A 17623-nucleotide genomic window follows, 5' to 3' on the forward strand; every position below is an offset into this window, starting at 1 on the left:
AATTCTAATATTCTAGACCCTAAGTGATTATGGGTTGAGATACATCTTTGGGAAATATTAATGGTTGGTTATCAAAAATTCTCTGTTTCATTTTCTTTCTCTCACACTCAGTCATAGATTCTATCCAGGCACCCTAGGAAAATGTATGCATGGTAACTTCCTAATATAGAAAAACCTATTCCCAACTGGTTAACATCAAATTTATAATATTAGGAAGGAAGATGAAAGAATCAAAATTCAAATCCAGGTTTTCTAATTTCAAATCCAGTGCTCTTTCCATTATGACAATAGTACAATCCCTGAGGACAAGGACCCTTTCATTTAGAAAAACATAATGGATATTTATTAAGTACTTACTGACCACCTATAGAAATCTGTAGCAATGAAGGCAGAAATGCAATGTTTTCTCTGTGCAAATACCACTTTTCTAAACCTTCCCCTTGCCTTTCTACCAAAAATCATCCTACTCTTCCCAGCAGTTACATCACCTACTTACTACTTCTTATCTCTACTAAAAAAGGAAATTTCCACCCCACCCCCCATCTTTACTTCATGAGAGCCCCAATGATTACCAGTCCACTTGGGGCAGAGACAGAGTTTTGACAAATACCTGATGCAAGCAATACAGGTAAAATTTATTTTTAAGGAATACCATTTCAATATGTGTCTTTTTAGTAAAGCACAAGGCTCATAGTAATAGTGATTTTCTGAGCTGGTTTTTAAAATATCTAATAAAACAGATGTGTTCATAAATCCCTGTCATTATGATAATTCTTCTCTTTACCATTTTTATTCCAATTTTTGCACCAGTTTTTCTATTTCTGATGTGACCATAAACACATGTATGTATGTGTGTATGTGTGTGTACATATATATATACACATATATATATACACACACACACACACACACACACACATATATATATATATATATATATATATAGATGTATGTAAACACATTTTGGAGTCTCACTGGGAAGATCCCAGGAACCTGGAAGAGACAATCCAGAAGTACACTCTGGACTCTAGAGTTGCTCTCAGTTTGATGCAGAGTGGAGTAGAAAGGTGACAAATCAATCCTTGTAGGTAAAGAGCTCATTTAATAAAATAAAATAAATAATTATTTTGGCACATAGTAAGTAGCAACTAGATCTCCAATATAGCGTAATTCAAATTTGACTAAGTAATTTTGATGTTCCACTAACATAGAACTGGACTAGATACCTACGGAGGGCCCTAGATACTCTGGAAATCCTATGACTTCATAATTTTTAGGACAGGAAACTAGACCACCTGTGATGTCATTGGTATAAGGAAACCCTCATTGGGGAAACCCCCTCTGCCAACACAGGTCAGTGTCTTGTCTGCAACTTCAAGAGTCTTAGAGAACTGCCAAGAACGTTGAGGAGTGAAATGACTTGCTCAGGGTCACACAGTCAGGCTACATCTGAAGAAGATTTGAACCCAATTTTCCTGAATTTGAGGACAGCTCTCTATTCACTGCAACACATGGTCTCTAATTCTTAGTTGGCCAAATAAGAAGTAGAGCTTGCATTTGTTTTTAATTCCTTCATTTAAATATCACTTGTTCTCAATATTCACAATCTTGTCCCAACCTCATTAGTTATCTCCAGACCAACTTACTGTCTTAGACCCTTTCTGAGACAGGGGGGTCACTATGACATCATCGCTGTCTGTTGTCTGCGTTTCACTGACTTCATCAGCTTGTTCAGAAGGTCGAGTAGCTGCTGTAGAAAAGGCTGGAGTTATATCTCTGTGCCAGATAACCCACCCTTCCCAACAAAAGGTCCAGGACACACAACTTCTTCACCCCATTGTTTGGCTCGAGGTCCTAAGGTTATGGCATCCAGAAATGGACTGTATTTTGCAGAGATGTGAAGCCTCTTTTCACAAAGTTTCACTTATTCTGAAATTTTTCTATCAAAGACATATTTCTAAAACAGGAAAGAAAAATCCTTCCAGTAGAGGGTTCCAGTAGAGGACAAAGATAAGGAGGCAATATGTCAGAAGCAGAAGCTACAAACATGTAGGCAACTGCCTAGACACAAGTTCAGGCACTTGTTAACACTTTTTAAAATAAATGGATGTTGTTTGTCATGCCAGGAGAGGATTCTGTGTCACAAGGGCATTTGTTTTATGATAAATCAAATTGCATATGATGCAGCAAATCCTCTAGTCAATAGTCACACGCAGGAATACTAAAATCCTGCCAAGGCTTTTAAAATGCCTTGTTTCAGATTTCCCCTGAAGTATTCGGAGTCCCAGAGACAGGAGGGTCTCAAATAAAATAGGTTTCTATCTTAGTACAGCATATGAAAAAGCATAAAATTATCAAACTGGAGGCACATATGAGTTGAAACAAGGCGCATAGCTTTCTTCTACAGCATCTTCCACAATAATCATTAGACCATTATTAACTAAGAATAGCAGTTTTTCTTTTGCTTCTTTTCTTAAAATATATCATGCCCGTAATGCCTCACTGACGATAATGGAAACAGTAACATAGAATCATAGATCTGAAGCAGAAACGGACTACAAAGATCATCTCATTCAACTCCCTCATTTTACAGATGAGGAAAGCAAGGCCCAGATCAGTTAAGAGACTTGTCCAATGCAACTCAGGCAGGAAGTATCCTACAGAGCTGGAATCTAAAACCAGGTTCTCTCACTCTAGATAGATAGATAGATAATACTTCTTTCCAATGTGCTAGGAAGCTTCCCCTCAACTATTCTACTCACAGTTCTATAGTGCTTTAGGATTTACAAAGCCTACTCCTCATAACAACTTTCGGAAGAAGGTAGCAAAAATATTATTCCCATTTTACTGCTCAAAAAACAGAGATTAGGTGACTCGCCCATGGCCACATAGCTAGTATAAGAGCCAGGACTATCAACTCTTTGAGGAGAAAGACTGTTTCATTTTGTCCTTGTATTCCCAACACCTAGCATGTTGGTTGATTAAAACTAGCACTTCTTCCAGGACCAATCTACTACAGATTTTTGGCTTGTGCCCAATGTGTCTGGGGTGCTGATACAAAGAGAAGTGCTATTCTTGATCATCTGAGGCCCAAGAGAAAGAGGGTTATTGAAAGGAATATAAAGGTGCAAATAGTTCTGTTTTGGTCTGCCTAATTAAATTCGACAGACATGTGTCAAATGCCTATTTGCAGATGTTATGCTAAAGATTTCAGATATAAAACTAAAGTGAAACAACCCTTACCCACCACAAGAAGCTTATATTCTTTACCTTATACATAAAAAGAAAGAAAAAAAAGTCTCCCTTTCTACATTCACTTATAAATTAAATAGCTAGTGCCGGATCTTCTTAGAATTTCCTTTATCTCTACTTATCAACCACATTCTCCATTAATAGAAAGCCAATGGATACAGGGCAGATTAAAAGGAACATGGAAAGGGATGGAAAGCACATGTGGATAGATGAAGTCTATTAGATAACACAACCTATCTTAAGAGTAGTTCATTTGGGAGCAGCTAGGTGGTGCAGTGGTAGAGCACGGCTCTGGAGTTGAGAGGACCTGAGTTCAAATCCAGCCTCTAGACACTTGACACACTTACTAGCTGTGTGACCTTAGGCAAGTCACTTAACCCCAATTGTCCTGCCTTTCCCCCTCAAAAAAAAATTAAGGGTAGTTCATTTGGTATTTACAGGCTAGTTGCCAAGGGCATAGATAAAGAATGCAAGATCCAAGGTTAGGTATTCCTGAGATACTTTCCTATACTGAGCTCTCACGTTGGAAAGAAGAGTTGAGTCATGGTTCAGAGAAGTTTGTTTCTTACAAGTGAGAAAAAAAAATTCTATCCATAAGTTATGTGCCCTCTCCAGTCCTATAACTCTCCTTTGAGAATTTGAAGGCTTTACCATGTTTGTACTTTGAGTAAGGTATATAACCTGTCTGAGTCTCAGTTTTACTGAATGTTCTCTAAGATTCCTTCAAGCTCTAAACCCTATGATTCTACAGTGAAGATGGATTTTCCTGTAATTAGCTAGAAAATACACAGTATCACGTATATGAGTTAAACACACTTTCCCCCTCTGCTCCTCCCAATTCAGTAATTCACGGGGTTTTAGGGATGTAAGTAAGGTGAATTTTAGTGTAGGTAAGGTAGATTTTAGTGTGTATAAAGTGGATTTTTGTTATTATTTCTTAGAGTTCTCTTTCCCAGGATCTATGGCCATAACAACCTCAGTTTCCCGGGATGCATGGCCGTAACAATCTGTGTTTCCCAGGTATTAGATATGAGTTCCCAAGCCCATGGTTCAAAACATCTCCACCATGTTTGCACAGAATATAAGGATAAATAATATAAACATGTGTGCTGAAACTGTAAACATCCACTGAGACTGTGCAGTGAGATATAGGGATGAGGTGATGTAAACTTGTGAGGCTATTGCTGGCAATATGCCTTCTTTGTCTGATGCCCTATAAAATAGGTGGTCAGTGGTCGGTGAGTTGGGGAACCTTTATGGTTGAATGCACAAGCCGGGATGCTGTGTGCCTTGATCGGCCCCCATCAAGGATCAGGAGGCGGGAATCTGTGTTTGCCTCAACTGGCCCCCATTGAGGCTTGAGGGGATTTAGGGGAACCCTTTAGGGTTGAATGTCTCGACTGGCCCCATAGAGACTTAGGGGTGGTTGCCACCCCCTTTCTCAGCAGCCCCTGTGAGAAGGGTGATGAGGGAATACTGTAGGAGTTTGTAGTGCTTCTGTTATCAGCAATACTGTTAGAGAAACCTAGACTAGAATAAAGCTTATTATTAACCCCTTTGAAAGGAGCTGTTTTTCCTGTCTGACCAAATTAAGAGCCAACCTGTTAGAGGCTGGAATCCAAACCTCCGGTGCCTCCTGTGTATCATCTAACAAGGGATAACTAATAGCATAATAGTTAATTAAGGTGCTATAGCTAAACGCATGATTAGCCTGGTTGTTGGTTACCAACTCCATCAGATTATTGCCACAGCCTGAGGTTTAGGACTTTTGTTTTATCCTTTAGTAAAAGTAGAGACTTGAATAGTATAGGAAAGGAGTACTAAGTTTCATTAGTGGTTAAGGATCAAGTGGTAAAATCAGATTTTAAAAGAGACAATACCAATATCAGGAGATGGAGACTCTTGCTGCTTGACTTCTGGGTAACATTCCTCTGGCTCTTTTTTTGCATCACCAGTAGCACCTGACAATTTCTTCTCGTTCACCTGCTTCAGAAAAAAGACACTTATCATTGTACAGCTGGTGGGGGTTTCAGTCCAGTTTCCTCTGTGGCCATTAGGTCCCTATAAATAGTAACAGCTAACTAGTACATGCTCAATTAATGCCGGAACTGAAGGGAGTGGGGAGGGTTCCGTATCAAGTTACTGTACTTTAAGACATCATGCTGAGACCCATACAGGAGAATTAAAATTTTAGCGACTAGTGTTGTTAACTAGGATGTTAACCTTGTCACTGAACTTCTCCCAGATCAAAAACAAAAGTGCCAGAATCTTTGCTTCAAGCATTGTTTTCATCTTATTATTTCTTTCTTAAGAACTTAAGAAATAGATCCCAAAGCTACTGGCTTCCCCTTATCTCACCTTAATCCCTGGACTCCCTACTCCTAGTAGGCATATGAACTTTTCTTCAGTTTCTTCCTCTGAACCACAATACAGTATTCTAAGTGCCGTGCTCCCCCCTTACTCTTCAAGCCAAGTAGCATTAAGTACCTACTATGTGCCAGATGCTGTGCTAAGTACTGGGGTTACAAAGAAAGGCAAAAAACACCAAGCCATTTCTGTAGGCTTCTTGAGAACTCTTCTATAGTACAGCTGTACTCTATTGATTTTCTCCTAACCCTTTCATCTTCTCTCCAAACCTTCCCTTCTTCCTCAAGATCAGTATAGCCTTTCCAGACTAATCCCACCTGATTTCCATCACACCTGCAGCCCCCAGCCCCTCAATACATACATCTTTTGTCTTTTTCCATGCCCTATATATTCAAGTATTTACACACTAATCTGTGCATAGTTGTAGTAGGAAATTGCTTGAATCTCTCTTCTCTGGAAAATTATTTTGTAACAGGCATGAGGGGACTCAGCATGTATGTGCTCTGACTCTGGCCCCTGCTAAAGGGCATGCATGCCCAGACCTTCCTGGTGGGTCCTTTGATTCTTATGATGTTGGAAGATGGGAGGGGGAAGAGAAGGACATCCAAAATGATGTACCTGAAGCCACGACAGCAACTATTGGAAAGGGGGAGGAAAAAGAAATTTGCTTTCTTTTTTCTCTTTTCCCTCAATGTAAATGCAAATGAAGCTCTTGGAGTGTCAAGCCACACGTTTGAAAAAAGAGGCAGGAGAACGTGGCACATCCTTTTATGCTACTGTGTAGTTTGTCATGGTTTAGTCACCAATTCTTGTTGCCACATACCTATTACAGGAACCAAGAAATGAACCAGGAGCACAAATGCCTTTAACAAGGGTCTAAGGTGATACACCAGAAGTGACCCAAGCACATGCTCAGCCCCATTTCCTCCATTATATATAAAAGTATAGATTGCTTTTTAAAAATGCTTAATTCAAATAAATTTATGGTGTTTATGACCAACTTGGGTTAAATGGCTATAATGAAACTTGTGTCTCCTCCAGCTTTGAGGATATGGTTTTTAGGGACAGATCACCCAAATTTTGCTTGAGATTCTTACCCTCCCCTTAGTTCTCACCTCTAATCTATTTCCAATCAAACAATCAAAACTAGGATTTTATTTTCTACTCATCTTTCCTGCCATATTTTATCCTCAAATAGTTTTCAACCTGAGGCTTCCTTTCCTTTTTTTTCTAAATCTAAATGTTTATATTGTATTTCTTGCAGGTTAGAGTCAGTTACACTAGCAATGGAAGTCTTTTCAGAAGGGTTAGAGGAGGAAATTTCTACAACTATAATGTCTTTAAAACAGATTTTCAAGTTCATTTTAGATGTTATTTTTCTACTCCAGAGGAACCAAGAAACAAATAGGATGACTGTTCTCTGTAATGAAACCAAATAGTTGTGTTGAACTGACTCGCTCCCTCCCAGATATTCCCTCCTCCTTGGGTTTTCATGCTCTTTCTTTGATTTCCGGCTACCTACCTGGCTAAGTAATTCGTAATTTCCTTTGCTGGACCATCATCAATGCCCCACTGCCACTTAATTTCATTGTACCCCAGGATTCAGTCTTATTCTGAATCTCTATCTCTGTCTCTCTATCTCTCTCTTCAGCTTTCATGAGTTCAGTTATCATCTGTATCCAGATGATTACCAAATCTACCAATCTGGCCCACATTTCTCTCCTGAACTCCAGTCCCACTCTATCCTCTATGTCTCATATACATCTCAAATTCAACATATCCAAAATGGAAATATCTTTTTTCCTAAAACCCACCTAACTTCCTTATTCCTTATTTCTATTGAAGTCACCATCATCCTTTTAGGCATACAGGTTCACTATACCTCAGTGTCATCTCTGACTGTTACCACCCATATCCAGTCAATCACTAAGTCTTGAAAATTCTCTCCTCAACATCAGTATCAGTCTGGTGCTCTCCATTCACCCTGCCACCACACTAGTTCAGGAATTCATCACCTGCAGCATACACTATTTGCAGCAGCCTCCTAATTGGTCGCCTTCCTCCAGTACATATTTTCTCTATATGGTAACTACCAGCGTCATTCCTGAAACACAGCAGTTTTTCCAAGTTGCCAGTGTGGTGTTCCTAAAACACAAATCCAAGCATGACACTCCCCTTTCTCCAGAAGCTCCCTCTTACACCTAGGATAAAAGACAAATCCTTTTGCTGGTTCGGTGTAATTACTCTCCTTTACATATTTTACACCCCAGTTCAGCTGGCCTCCTTGCTGTTCTCTGAAAAGGAAGTCCTCTGTCTCCTTCCTCTGTAAATTCTTTTGAATGGCTGTCTCACAGGTATCACTCCTCACCTCTGCCTCATAGGATCCCTGGTCTCCTTCAAAGCTCAATTCAAAAGCCATGTCCTACAGAAGCCTGATCTTATCTCATAGTTGTCTTTCTCTCAGAAATTATTTTGTATACATTTTGCATTTGAATTTCTATATTACACATTTCACCTCTCCCCCCAATAGATAGTGAGCTCCTCAAGGATAAGAGCTGTCCAGGTTTTGTCCTTGTATCTGTTTCCCAATAAATGTAAGAGTAAAACAAAGATGGTCCCCTTTTGTTGCTGTCATTTGACTAGTTCTAGAAATGCTAATGAAGGCAATAAGAAAAAGAAATTAAAAATAAAAACATAGGCAAAGAAAAGATTAAGCAATCTCTATTTGCTAATTACATGATGGTTTACTTAGAAAACCCCAGGGAATCAGCAAAGAAACTAATTTAGACAATAGCTTCAATAAAATAACACAAAATGAACCCATATAATCAACAGTATTTCTATGTAATAACAACAAAATACAGGAATAAAGAATAGGAAGTACCATTCCAAATAACTACAAGATGCATAAGATATCTGTCAATCTTTGGTGCTCAATACCTAGCACAGTACCTGGCACATAGTAGGTTTTGTTTTGTTTTTACAAATGTTTAGTGAATTGAGTGGGACTGATACAGTATTTTCAGTAACAATTCAACAAGCATGTATTGAGCACTTACTATATACAAAACACTATCCTTTCACCCCAGTCCTCATAATACTTTCTCCATCATTCCTTCTTAGAACAGGCAAAGGGCTCCCTACCTGGTGAAATAAAATGTTTTCTTCTTCAGTTGGAATCTCTATAGGTTTCTCATTATAATTTTCCATAGGTTCAGGTGCTTTATTATAATCTACCAACAGGGGCATCTCATTGTCATTTTCTATAGACTGTTCTGCCTCGTCGCAATTTTCTTTAGATAGCTTGTCCTCATTGCAGTTTTCTATAGACAGCTTGTCCTCATCGCAGTTTTCTATAGACAGCTTGATCTCATCGCAGGTTTCTTTAGATAGCTTGTCCTCATCGCAGTTTTCTATAGACAGCTTGATCTCATCGCAGGTTTCTTTAGATAGCTTGTCCTCATTGCAGTTTTCTATAGACGGCTTGTGCTCGTCATAGTTTTCTATAGACAGCTTGTCCTCATCACAGTTTTCTATGGACAGCTTGTCCTTGTCAAGGTTTTCTATAGACTGTTTTGCCTCCTCGCAGTTCTCTATAGGCAGTTTGGCCTCATCAAGGTTTTCTATAGGCAGCTTGGCCTCATCAAGGTTTTCTATAGGCAGCTTGGCCTCATCAAGGTTTTCTATAGGCAGCTTGGCCTCATCAAGTTTTTCTATAGGCAGCTTGGCCTCATCAAGGTTTTCTATAGGCAGCTTGGCCTCATCAAGGTTTTCTATAGGCAGCATGTCCTCATCAAGGTTTTCTATAGGCAGCTTGGCCTCATCAAGGTTTTCTATAGGCAGCATGTCCTCGTCAAGGTTTTCTATAGGCAGCTTGGCCTCATCAAGGTTTTCTATAGGCAGCATGTCCTCGTCAAGGTTTTCTATAGGCAGCTTGGCCTCATCAAGGTTTTCTATAGGCAGCATGTCCTCGTCAAGGTTTTCTATAGGCAGCTTGGCCTCATCAAGGTTTTCTATAGGCAGCATGTCCTCGTCAAGGTTTTCTATAGGCAGCTTGGCCTCATCAAGGTTTTCTATAGAAAGCTTGGCCTCATCAAGGTTTTCTATAGACAGCTTGGCCTTGCTGCAGTTTTGTTTAGACTGATTTGCTTCATCATTTTCTTTGGATGAGTTTACCTTGTAATTTTCTATAGGCAGGCTTTCCTCGTAATCTTCTATATGCAGGTTCGCCTCATTATAACTTTCCATAGACAAGTCCACCTCATTGTAATCTTCTACAGACAGGTTTGCCTCATTGTACTTTTTTGCAGATAGGGGTGCCTCAGAATTTTCTTCAAACAGGAGTGCCTCAGAATTTTCTACAGACAGGGGCACCTCATTGTCATTTTCCACAGACAGCGGTGCTTCATTGTAATGTTCTATATGCAAGCCTGTCTCTTTGTTCTCTGCAGAGGGGAGTGCCTCATTGTAATCTTCTACTTGCAGGTTTGCCTCATTGTGTTTTTCTACAGATAAGGGCACTTCATTGTAATTTTCCACAGACAGGGGTGCCATGTTGTCATTTTCAACAGACTGGGCCGCTGGCTTCAGTAAACTCTCTGGAGATAGGTAATGAGACTCCCACTCCAATTTCAGTTCAATGGACCCATTGGGTCTCCCCACAGGATTGTTGAGGTTGAAGTTACCTGAAACACATAGGTATGGATAGATATCAAAGTCTGAATGATTCAACATTATGGCCTTTCCTTCAGGTGTGAATTAATCTAGGTTTTATTGGTAATAAAATGAAGTTCCATCACATAATAATGATGGCTAATGTTATTCAGGAATTACATCACACATTACTGAATTTATAGGGGAGTAAAACTATGTCAGCATGCTAGGGGAATATGGCTTGCCTTCTAGGAGCCCCCACTGAGGGACACCTTTGGTTCAGGTAACTAGTAGTGTTGATAATTAACCAGACTACACAGAAGTATCCTAGTGTTACAGACTTAAAGCTGGAAGGGACATTAGAGCTATTCCCTAACCCCATTTTCAGGTGAGAAATAAGAGACTTAAAGGTAAAGTGATCTTCTCAAGGTCACCCAGGTAAAGTAACAGAGCTAGAATATGAATGTCTCCAAATCCAGGTAAGCCAAGTTGGTGCTGGCATATGCTTCCTGATCCTACCACCCCCAACTCCACCTACCTCCTGCTCCCCCCCACCCACTTTTCCATACCCATCTTCCCAGAGCTACACTCAGGAAGATTGCTCCTTCTAGTTCATGAGGGAGAGGGAGTTAGGGTTAAGGGGTAGGGAGATGAGGGTAGAAAGAAGTGAGATCAGTTCCACTATTTAGGAAAAGAGATAGCTAAGAAATTGAATTTAGGGGAAAAGATATGTATAAGCATAATCATGGCTATTATCTGGAGTTTTTAAAAATGAAAAGCAAAAATGAGGGGATGATATAATGCCACAGCTCATTATCATGTAATAAGAAACATTAGGCCTCAAACTGAAAAGTAGAAAGGCTAAACTAGGAACGATCTTAGGATGGGCTATTACAAAACTTTGGTCATTTTGTGTCAAAGATAAGAGTGTGGCACTCAAATTGGTGGCTCTGCCAAGTTGCGGGGATTTTGTTTAATTTATGTTTCTGGCAAGAAACATAAAAGTCCTAGGTTCTCCTATTAGGGATCCATAGAATGCTCAGTTCTTGCGTTACATTGCTCTTCATGAGATCTCATTTTCTATTTTGCAGCTATTTTTTAGCCTGCATTGTTTCAAACATGCATTTCAAAATAGATAGCTTGGGGATTTTTAGAGGAACTCACAGACAGGAGTAAGGAGAATGGTCCAATAACATTGAACCCTCACCTTGAATGGCTTTATCTTGTGCAAGAGGCAGCAGAGGTATCTGAACTTTGCCAAGGAACCAGCCTAGTTCGGACTCGTTGTCATCAAACACATATATAGGCAGGACCGTCTGCCTGAGATATCAATCCAGTTCCAAGGTCATGTGCACTGGGAATCTGGCCTGATCACCAAAGTGGGGATGGTTGCTGGCAGGAATGATGGGTGTGTCATGGTCAGAAAAGGTGAAGAATTGGTAGATGACATACGGGCTGGGCTGTGTACCCAGATGTCGGCTCCGGAGGTTGCAGCACCTGACGATTTCCACCCACAACTGATTCCTATGCTTGAAAGTCTCTGATCTGGACTGGAAAGAGGTAGGTCATTGGCTGTGGAAAACCTAGAGGGCTTCTGGAATTGCGTCTAGAAGATCAGAGTACTGCCCAACAAAGAATGTGACTTCCTGAACTTTTTCCTGCTAACAGTGATGACAACAAACCTAATGACCACTGCCTATTTATGTCTTTATTCATTAAAACTGGCACAGAAAAGCAGCTTTATCCTTGAGGAGCTCACTATCTATTGGGGGGAGAGGTGAAATGTGTAATATAGAAATTCAAATGCAAAATGTATACAAAATAATTTCTGAGAGAAAGACAACTATGAGATAAGATCAGGCTTCTGTAGGACATGGCTTTTGAATTGAGCTTTGAAGGAGACCAGGGATCCTATGAGGCAGAGGTGAGGAGTGATACCTGTGAGACAGCCATTCAAAAGAATTTACAGAGGAAGGAGACAGAGGACTTCCTTTTCAGAGAACAGCAAGGAGGCCAGCTGAACTGGGGTGTAAAATATGTAAAGGAGAGTAATTACACCGAACCAGCAAAAGGATTTGTCTTTTATCCTAGGTGTAAGAGGGAGCTTCTGGAGAAAGGGGAGTGTCATGCTTGGATTTGTGTTTTAGGAACACCACACTGGCAACTTGGAAAAACTGCTGTGTTCCAGGAATGACGCTGGTAGTTACCATATAGAGAAAATATGTACTGGAGGAAGGTGACCAATTAGGAGGCTGCTGCAAATAGTGTATGCTGCAGGTGATGAATTCCTGAACTAGTGTGGTGGCAGGGTGACATATATGACTACTGCCATGTGCCTGTTACAAGCATATGTAACAGAGCACAGAGGGTCTGTTACAAGGTGCCCTGTGGGGCCTGATGTCTCCATTTTCACAGTGGACCAATGAGAGCCACATGATTTGTTTTCATTCTGTTGAGTGAGGTACTAGGCACAATTTCACTTTAGATGAATCAGAAAGGGACTATTAACTTGCTAGTGCTCTTCTGATAAGCTGTTGGGCAGTAGCTCCTTTGAAATATGTTGGTACATTCTCCTCACCTCCTCTGGCTGAGCCTTCCTGGCCCCAAGCACATTAGCAGACAGGTATGCTTGAGCTTTCAATTGCTTGTTGTATGCCTGTAGGCAGTGTGCTATGGGGAATTTCAGCCTCATCCAGTAATCCAGTGTCCCAAAGTCTTTTCCATTATTTCCTGGAGACCAGAAAGTTGGACATGCGTGGAAGAGACAGATGTAATAACATGGTTGAGAAACAAAGGAAGAGATTGTAAAAACAGTTTAAGAGTAGCCAGGGAGTTTGGGAAAAGCTATACTAAAACTAGAAGCAGTGGGAAAGCCGGGGGAGGCACTTACCAGTAAGCATGGCAGTGCCATGGACCTTCTCCACTGTCTCTAGCACTCTGTCAAAACGAAGCCAGCCAACTGCAAGGGTATTGTGGTCAAGAGCTGCAGTCTGGTGGAGGTTAATTCGGGATGAAGCCCCTTGTAAATAGTTTAGGAAAAGGTAATCTGTTCTCACCACATACTGGGAGGTGAAATCATAGAGAGGTTGAGGCCCCATAGCCAGTGGGGTGCAGTGAATTTCAAAATCATAGAAGGAATAGGTACAGAAGGAGGCAAGCTGCGAGTCTCCAGCTTGGGACAGGGCTGCAGGTGACAGGTAGGCCTGGTGAATATGCAGTTCAAAAAGGTTTTCTCCCTGGTGCAGCTGAAGACAGTCCACCATATTCCCCTCATGGACTGGCATTTCCAGACGTAATGGAAACCTCGGGGTACCATAAGCCACATCTTTGAGCTGTGCTAAAGGGGAAAGAAAACTATCTCTTCATTCAAGAGCTGAGTAGTAAACTAATCGGTAGAAACAGAAAAGGGCTGAAAGTGGCCATTAGAGCAACAGTGTGATTCTAGGGGCAAAGCATTGTGTCTGAGAGTCTTAGCTTCTAATATGAAATCTTTTACTGACACGTAAATAAAACCGATGCCTTCCTGTGAGAGAATTGACCAAACCGATGACTGAAAAGTAAACGTTGTATGTAATATATACATCAAGGTCAGAAAAACATTTTTTGTATTATTTCATCAACCAAATGAGACTGTTTGGGATAAATGGGGAGGGGGCGGAATAAGCACCTATTAATGCCAGCCCTGTGCTGAGCATTCTACAAACATTATCTCATTTGAACTTCACAACAACCCTTCTAGCTGGGTGTTATTATTCCTCATTTTACAGTTGAGGAAACTGAGGCAAACAGAGGTTAAGTGACTTACCCAGGATGATACAGCTAATATGTGTCTGAGGCTGGATTTGAACTCATCTTCCTGATTCACTCTAGCTTAGTACTCTATCCACTGTGCCACCTAGTGAGACCATGACAGTCATGGCTTGTTGGAGGATCATATTATAAGAAATTCAGTGTGACTATTTGCAACAAGTAGAATAGTCTTGGAATGTTGAATGAAGAAAGAACAAAGTATGTCATATTCCTAAAGAGTTCCTCTATGGTGACTATTGTTGACCTGCAAGTTTGGTTAAAAGAGGCAAACAAGCTAGGCGATATGTAAATTCATATCATTTATTCCCTTAAAGCTAGCAAAGCTAGCTTACTTGTACATAGAAGGAGCCAGAGCATAAGTTCTATCTGAACAAAAGAATGATAAAGCTTAAATACATTTTTAGAACAGTCCCAACTCAGCATGTCTGTGTCACTCAAATTTATGATCTCCACATATATTTAATCACAGTATAACAAAGGAATTTCTTAATTGGATAGGATTGTAAATACAATAAGATAAAAGAGCTGACAAAGTGTCAATTGAAATTACAATCCAGGACATCTATATTTTCTTTGCCATTAACATACCATAACATAGTATATGTCTGTAAAATATTAAGAAAAAGTCTGATTATTCAAGATAGCATCTTAGGTTAAGGGTCTCATCTTTAATGGCCATGAACAGAGGAAAGAATGCTCTTAAGTCAGCCCCATCTGGGCTTGTTGACATAAGAGGAGATATTCTCTGAGTTTACTCTGAGACCAAAGAAGCTGTTAGGTCCAGGCTTTTCTTCTGGTTGATTAGTTCAGGCCCTTATTGAAGTTATTAAATTGATATTAAATGATTATCACTATATATCATAATCACATGTGACTATATGACATATATGACTACTGCCATGTGCCTGTTACAAGCATATGTAACAGAGCACAGAGGGTCTGTTACAAGATGCCCTGTGGGGCCTGATGTCTCCATTTTCACAGTGGACCAATGAGAGCCACATGATTTGTTTTCATTCTGTTGAGTGAGGTATTAGGCACAATTTCACTTTAGATGAATCAGAAAGGGAAAACTACAAAGAGGCAAGCAATGCTGATAGGAGATGGGCAGCCACACACAGCCCTTTTACCTAATCCGGACCATTATCTTCCACCAGACACCAATCAGAAGGTTCAGCATATAGTTTGATGTAAAGTAGTGCAAATTCTAAGGGAGAAACCACAAAGACTGGAAGACAGAGCAAGAAGAAAGCAAAGTGACTCTGATCTTCTTAATACCAGAAGCCATTTCCCTCTGTCTATATTTCACAGTTGAGAAATTGAGCCCCAGAGAGGGTAAGTCACTTCCCATAGCACACAGCAAAACATAACGACAAGATAAATGAGAGAAACAAGCTCTTGTTCTACAGAGCTAATAGTGTGAATAAGATGATAGGATAAAGGGCTCTTGACCCAAACCTCTCACTTTATAGATAAAGAAACAAAGGTACATGGGGAGGTTAAGTTATTTGCCCAGAGATCTCAAAAGTAGTAAACTTCAGAGGCACAATTTGAATCCAGAGCATAATCTAAAAACCAAGAGAAGAGACTTTTTAGGAAAATCACAGAGGTTAGTAAGGAACCCACAGAAAGAAGTTCCTTTAGTAATGACCAGGATAAAGAGGAGGAAGCTTTAACTAAGTCTGTGGTTTCCAAAACTACCTTCCAGCTGTTGAATTCGATTATTCTTGAGGTCCAGGAGTTGATTCAACTTCTCCCACTCCTCCTTGTGCTCTCTCTCACTATTATCAGCTTTTGTCTTCACAATTTCCAGTTCATCCTGAAACAAAATGATTTTTCATCTTTTCTATATTTTTATTACTATGGTTTAGACTCTAAGGCAGGGGTTCTTAACCCTTTCTGTGTCATGTATCTTTATGGCTTTCTAGTGAGGTTGATGAACCCCTTACCAGAATAATGTGTTTAAATGCATAAAATATATAGGATTCTTTTTTCTGGAGGCCATCGGGGTTAAGTGACTTGTCCAGGGTCACACAGCTAGTTCAGTGTCTGAGGCCGAATCGAACTCAGGTCTTCCTGACTCCAGGTCTGGTGTTCTATCTACTGCACCACCTAGCTGCCTCAAATACATAGGATTTCAAAGGAAACAAAATATACTAAAATATAGTTATTGAAATATTTAAAAAGTTCATGGACTGCAAATTAAGAACTCTGCTTTAAGGAGTTCAGGAAAAACTGGGTTAGGGGATAGATATTCTGCCAATATCTTTTTCAAGAAAGGAGTGGCTTCTCATGTGAATTTATTTTTCAGGGAACTTTTCAAGGATGGCATCACCCCTGGAAACACTGATAGAGTAGTGTCATGGAGTGTTAGGTTCCTGGGAGCAGCAGAAATGGCTTCTAATAATAATAGTAGCGCTAGAGCACCACATTCCCTGTATGCAGTAGCTATTCCCTGACCTACTCCTGCAGCCAGAGTTTTAGGAAAACACTGTTGTTGTTGATCCTGTGCAATGGGAACAGGTATCAGTTTTGCAGACAGTGGCACAGTGGCTGGACATGACAACACAGCAGGATGCTTCAGTCCCTAATTAACTTTGCTTCTCTTCTCTTAAATGGTGATACTTCACCAAGCACCACATCCACTTCCTGCTCCCTTCTTTCTTTGCACCTGATAACGTTGGTTGATCTGATGCTGCATAAGTAGCATGTCCCTCGTCTTCTCTAACTCTAGGGCAGTTTCTGCATGTGCCACTTTCATCTGATTGTAAGCCTGAGATAGGTTCTTTTCCTCTTCTTGGTTTTCTAGTAGGGAGTTCAGTTCCTGGGTCTTCAAAGAGAAAAGAATTGGTTAAAAAAACATTTTAAGTATGATAAATGCAATAATGAATGTCCTCTATAATAAAGAAGTGGTTACTGCTAGAATGCCATCAGCAGATTTTGCCTCAAAATATTCTTCCTAAGGGGCAGCGCAAATGACAATTAAGCGCTCTGGGCTCCAATCCTAGCTCTGCCCTGATGTTGAGCAACCTCTCTAGTCTTTGCATTCCTTATCTAAAAAAATGAAGGGGCCTGGAATAGATCACCTTTAAGATCCTTTCCAGTTCTAAATCTATGACCCTATAACCCTATGATGCGACTCTTTTCTGTGTTTCCTTGTATTTCAAATAGTAACAGGTACGCTAAAGTTGTGAGGGACAGGATAGGGTTAAGGTGAAAAAAAGATAGTTTAGAGCTAATAAAATCTGGCTTTCCAAGAATTTGTGCATTGTGATGTGTTTTCCATCTTCACCTTTCTTTGTATTCTGTGTTTGACTTCGGATACAGATTAACTATTTGGTTGTTCACTTGTTCTCTTACTATTTGTTGTTTTTTTTTTTAAAGGTTACTGACCCAGAATTAAAGACCAAAGCCCTCTCCTGTTGTCTTTACAATTTCCAGATCATTCTGAAAAAAAATGATTCTTCATCTTTTCTATATTTTTACCATCATGGTTTAGACTCTAAGGCAGGGGCTTTTAACCCTTTCTGTGTCATGTATC

General features: G+C 40.1%; 1 protein-coding gene across 1 annotated transcript in view; it reads right to left on the reverse strand.

The window, feature by feature from the left end:
• The window catches only part of RPGRIP1 (RPGR interacting protein 1), a 70373-nt gene that overhangs the window by 7435 nt on the left and 45315 nt on the right, over positions 1-17623 (reverse strand). The window contains 10 exon segments of the mRNA XM_036736611.1: positions 1647-1747; positions 5133-5235; positions 6162-6255; positions 6785-6849; positions 8764-10304; positions 11480-11822; positions 12851-13002; positions 13163-13609; positions 15760-15901; positions 16754-16875. Coding sequence (XP_036592506.1) covers positions 1647-1747; positions 5133-5235; positions 6162-6255; positions 6785-6849; positions 8764-10304; positions 11480-11822; positions 12851-13002; positions 13163-13609; positions 15760-15901; positions 16754-16875 — 3110 coding nt within the window.

This window comes from Trichosurus vulpecula, chromosome 8 (genome assembly GCF_011100635.1).
Source record: "Trichosurus vulpecula isolate mTriVul1 chromosome 8, mTriVul1.pri, whole genome shotgun sequence".
Classification (NCBI taxonomy): domain Eukaryota; kingdom Metazoa; phylum Chordata; class Mammalia; order Diprotodontia; family Phalangeridae; genus Trichosurus; species Trichosurus vulpecula.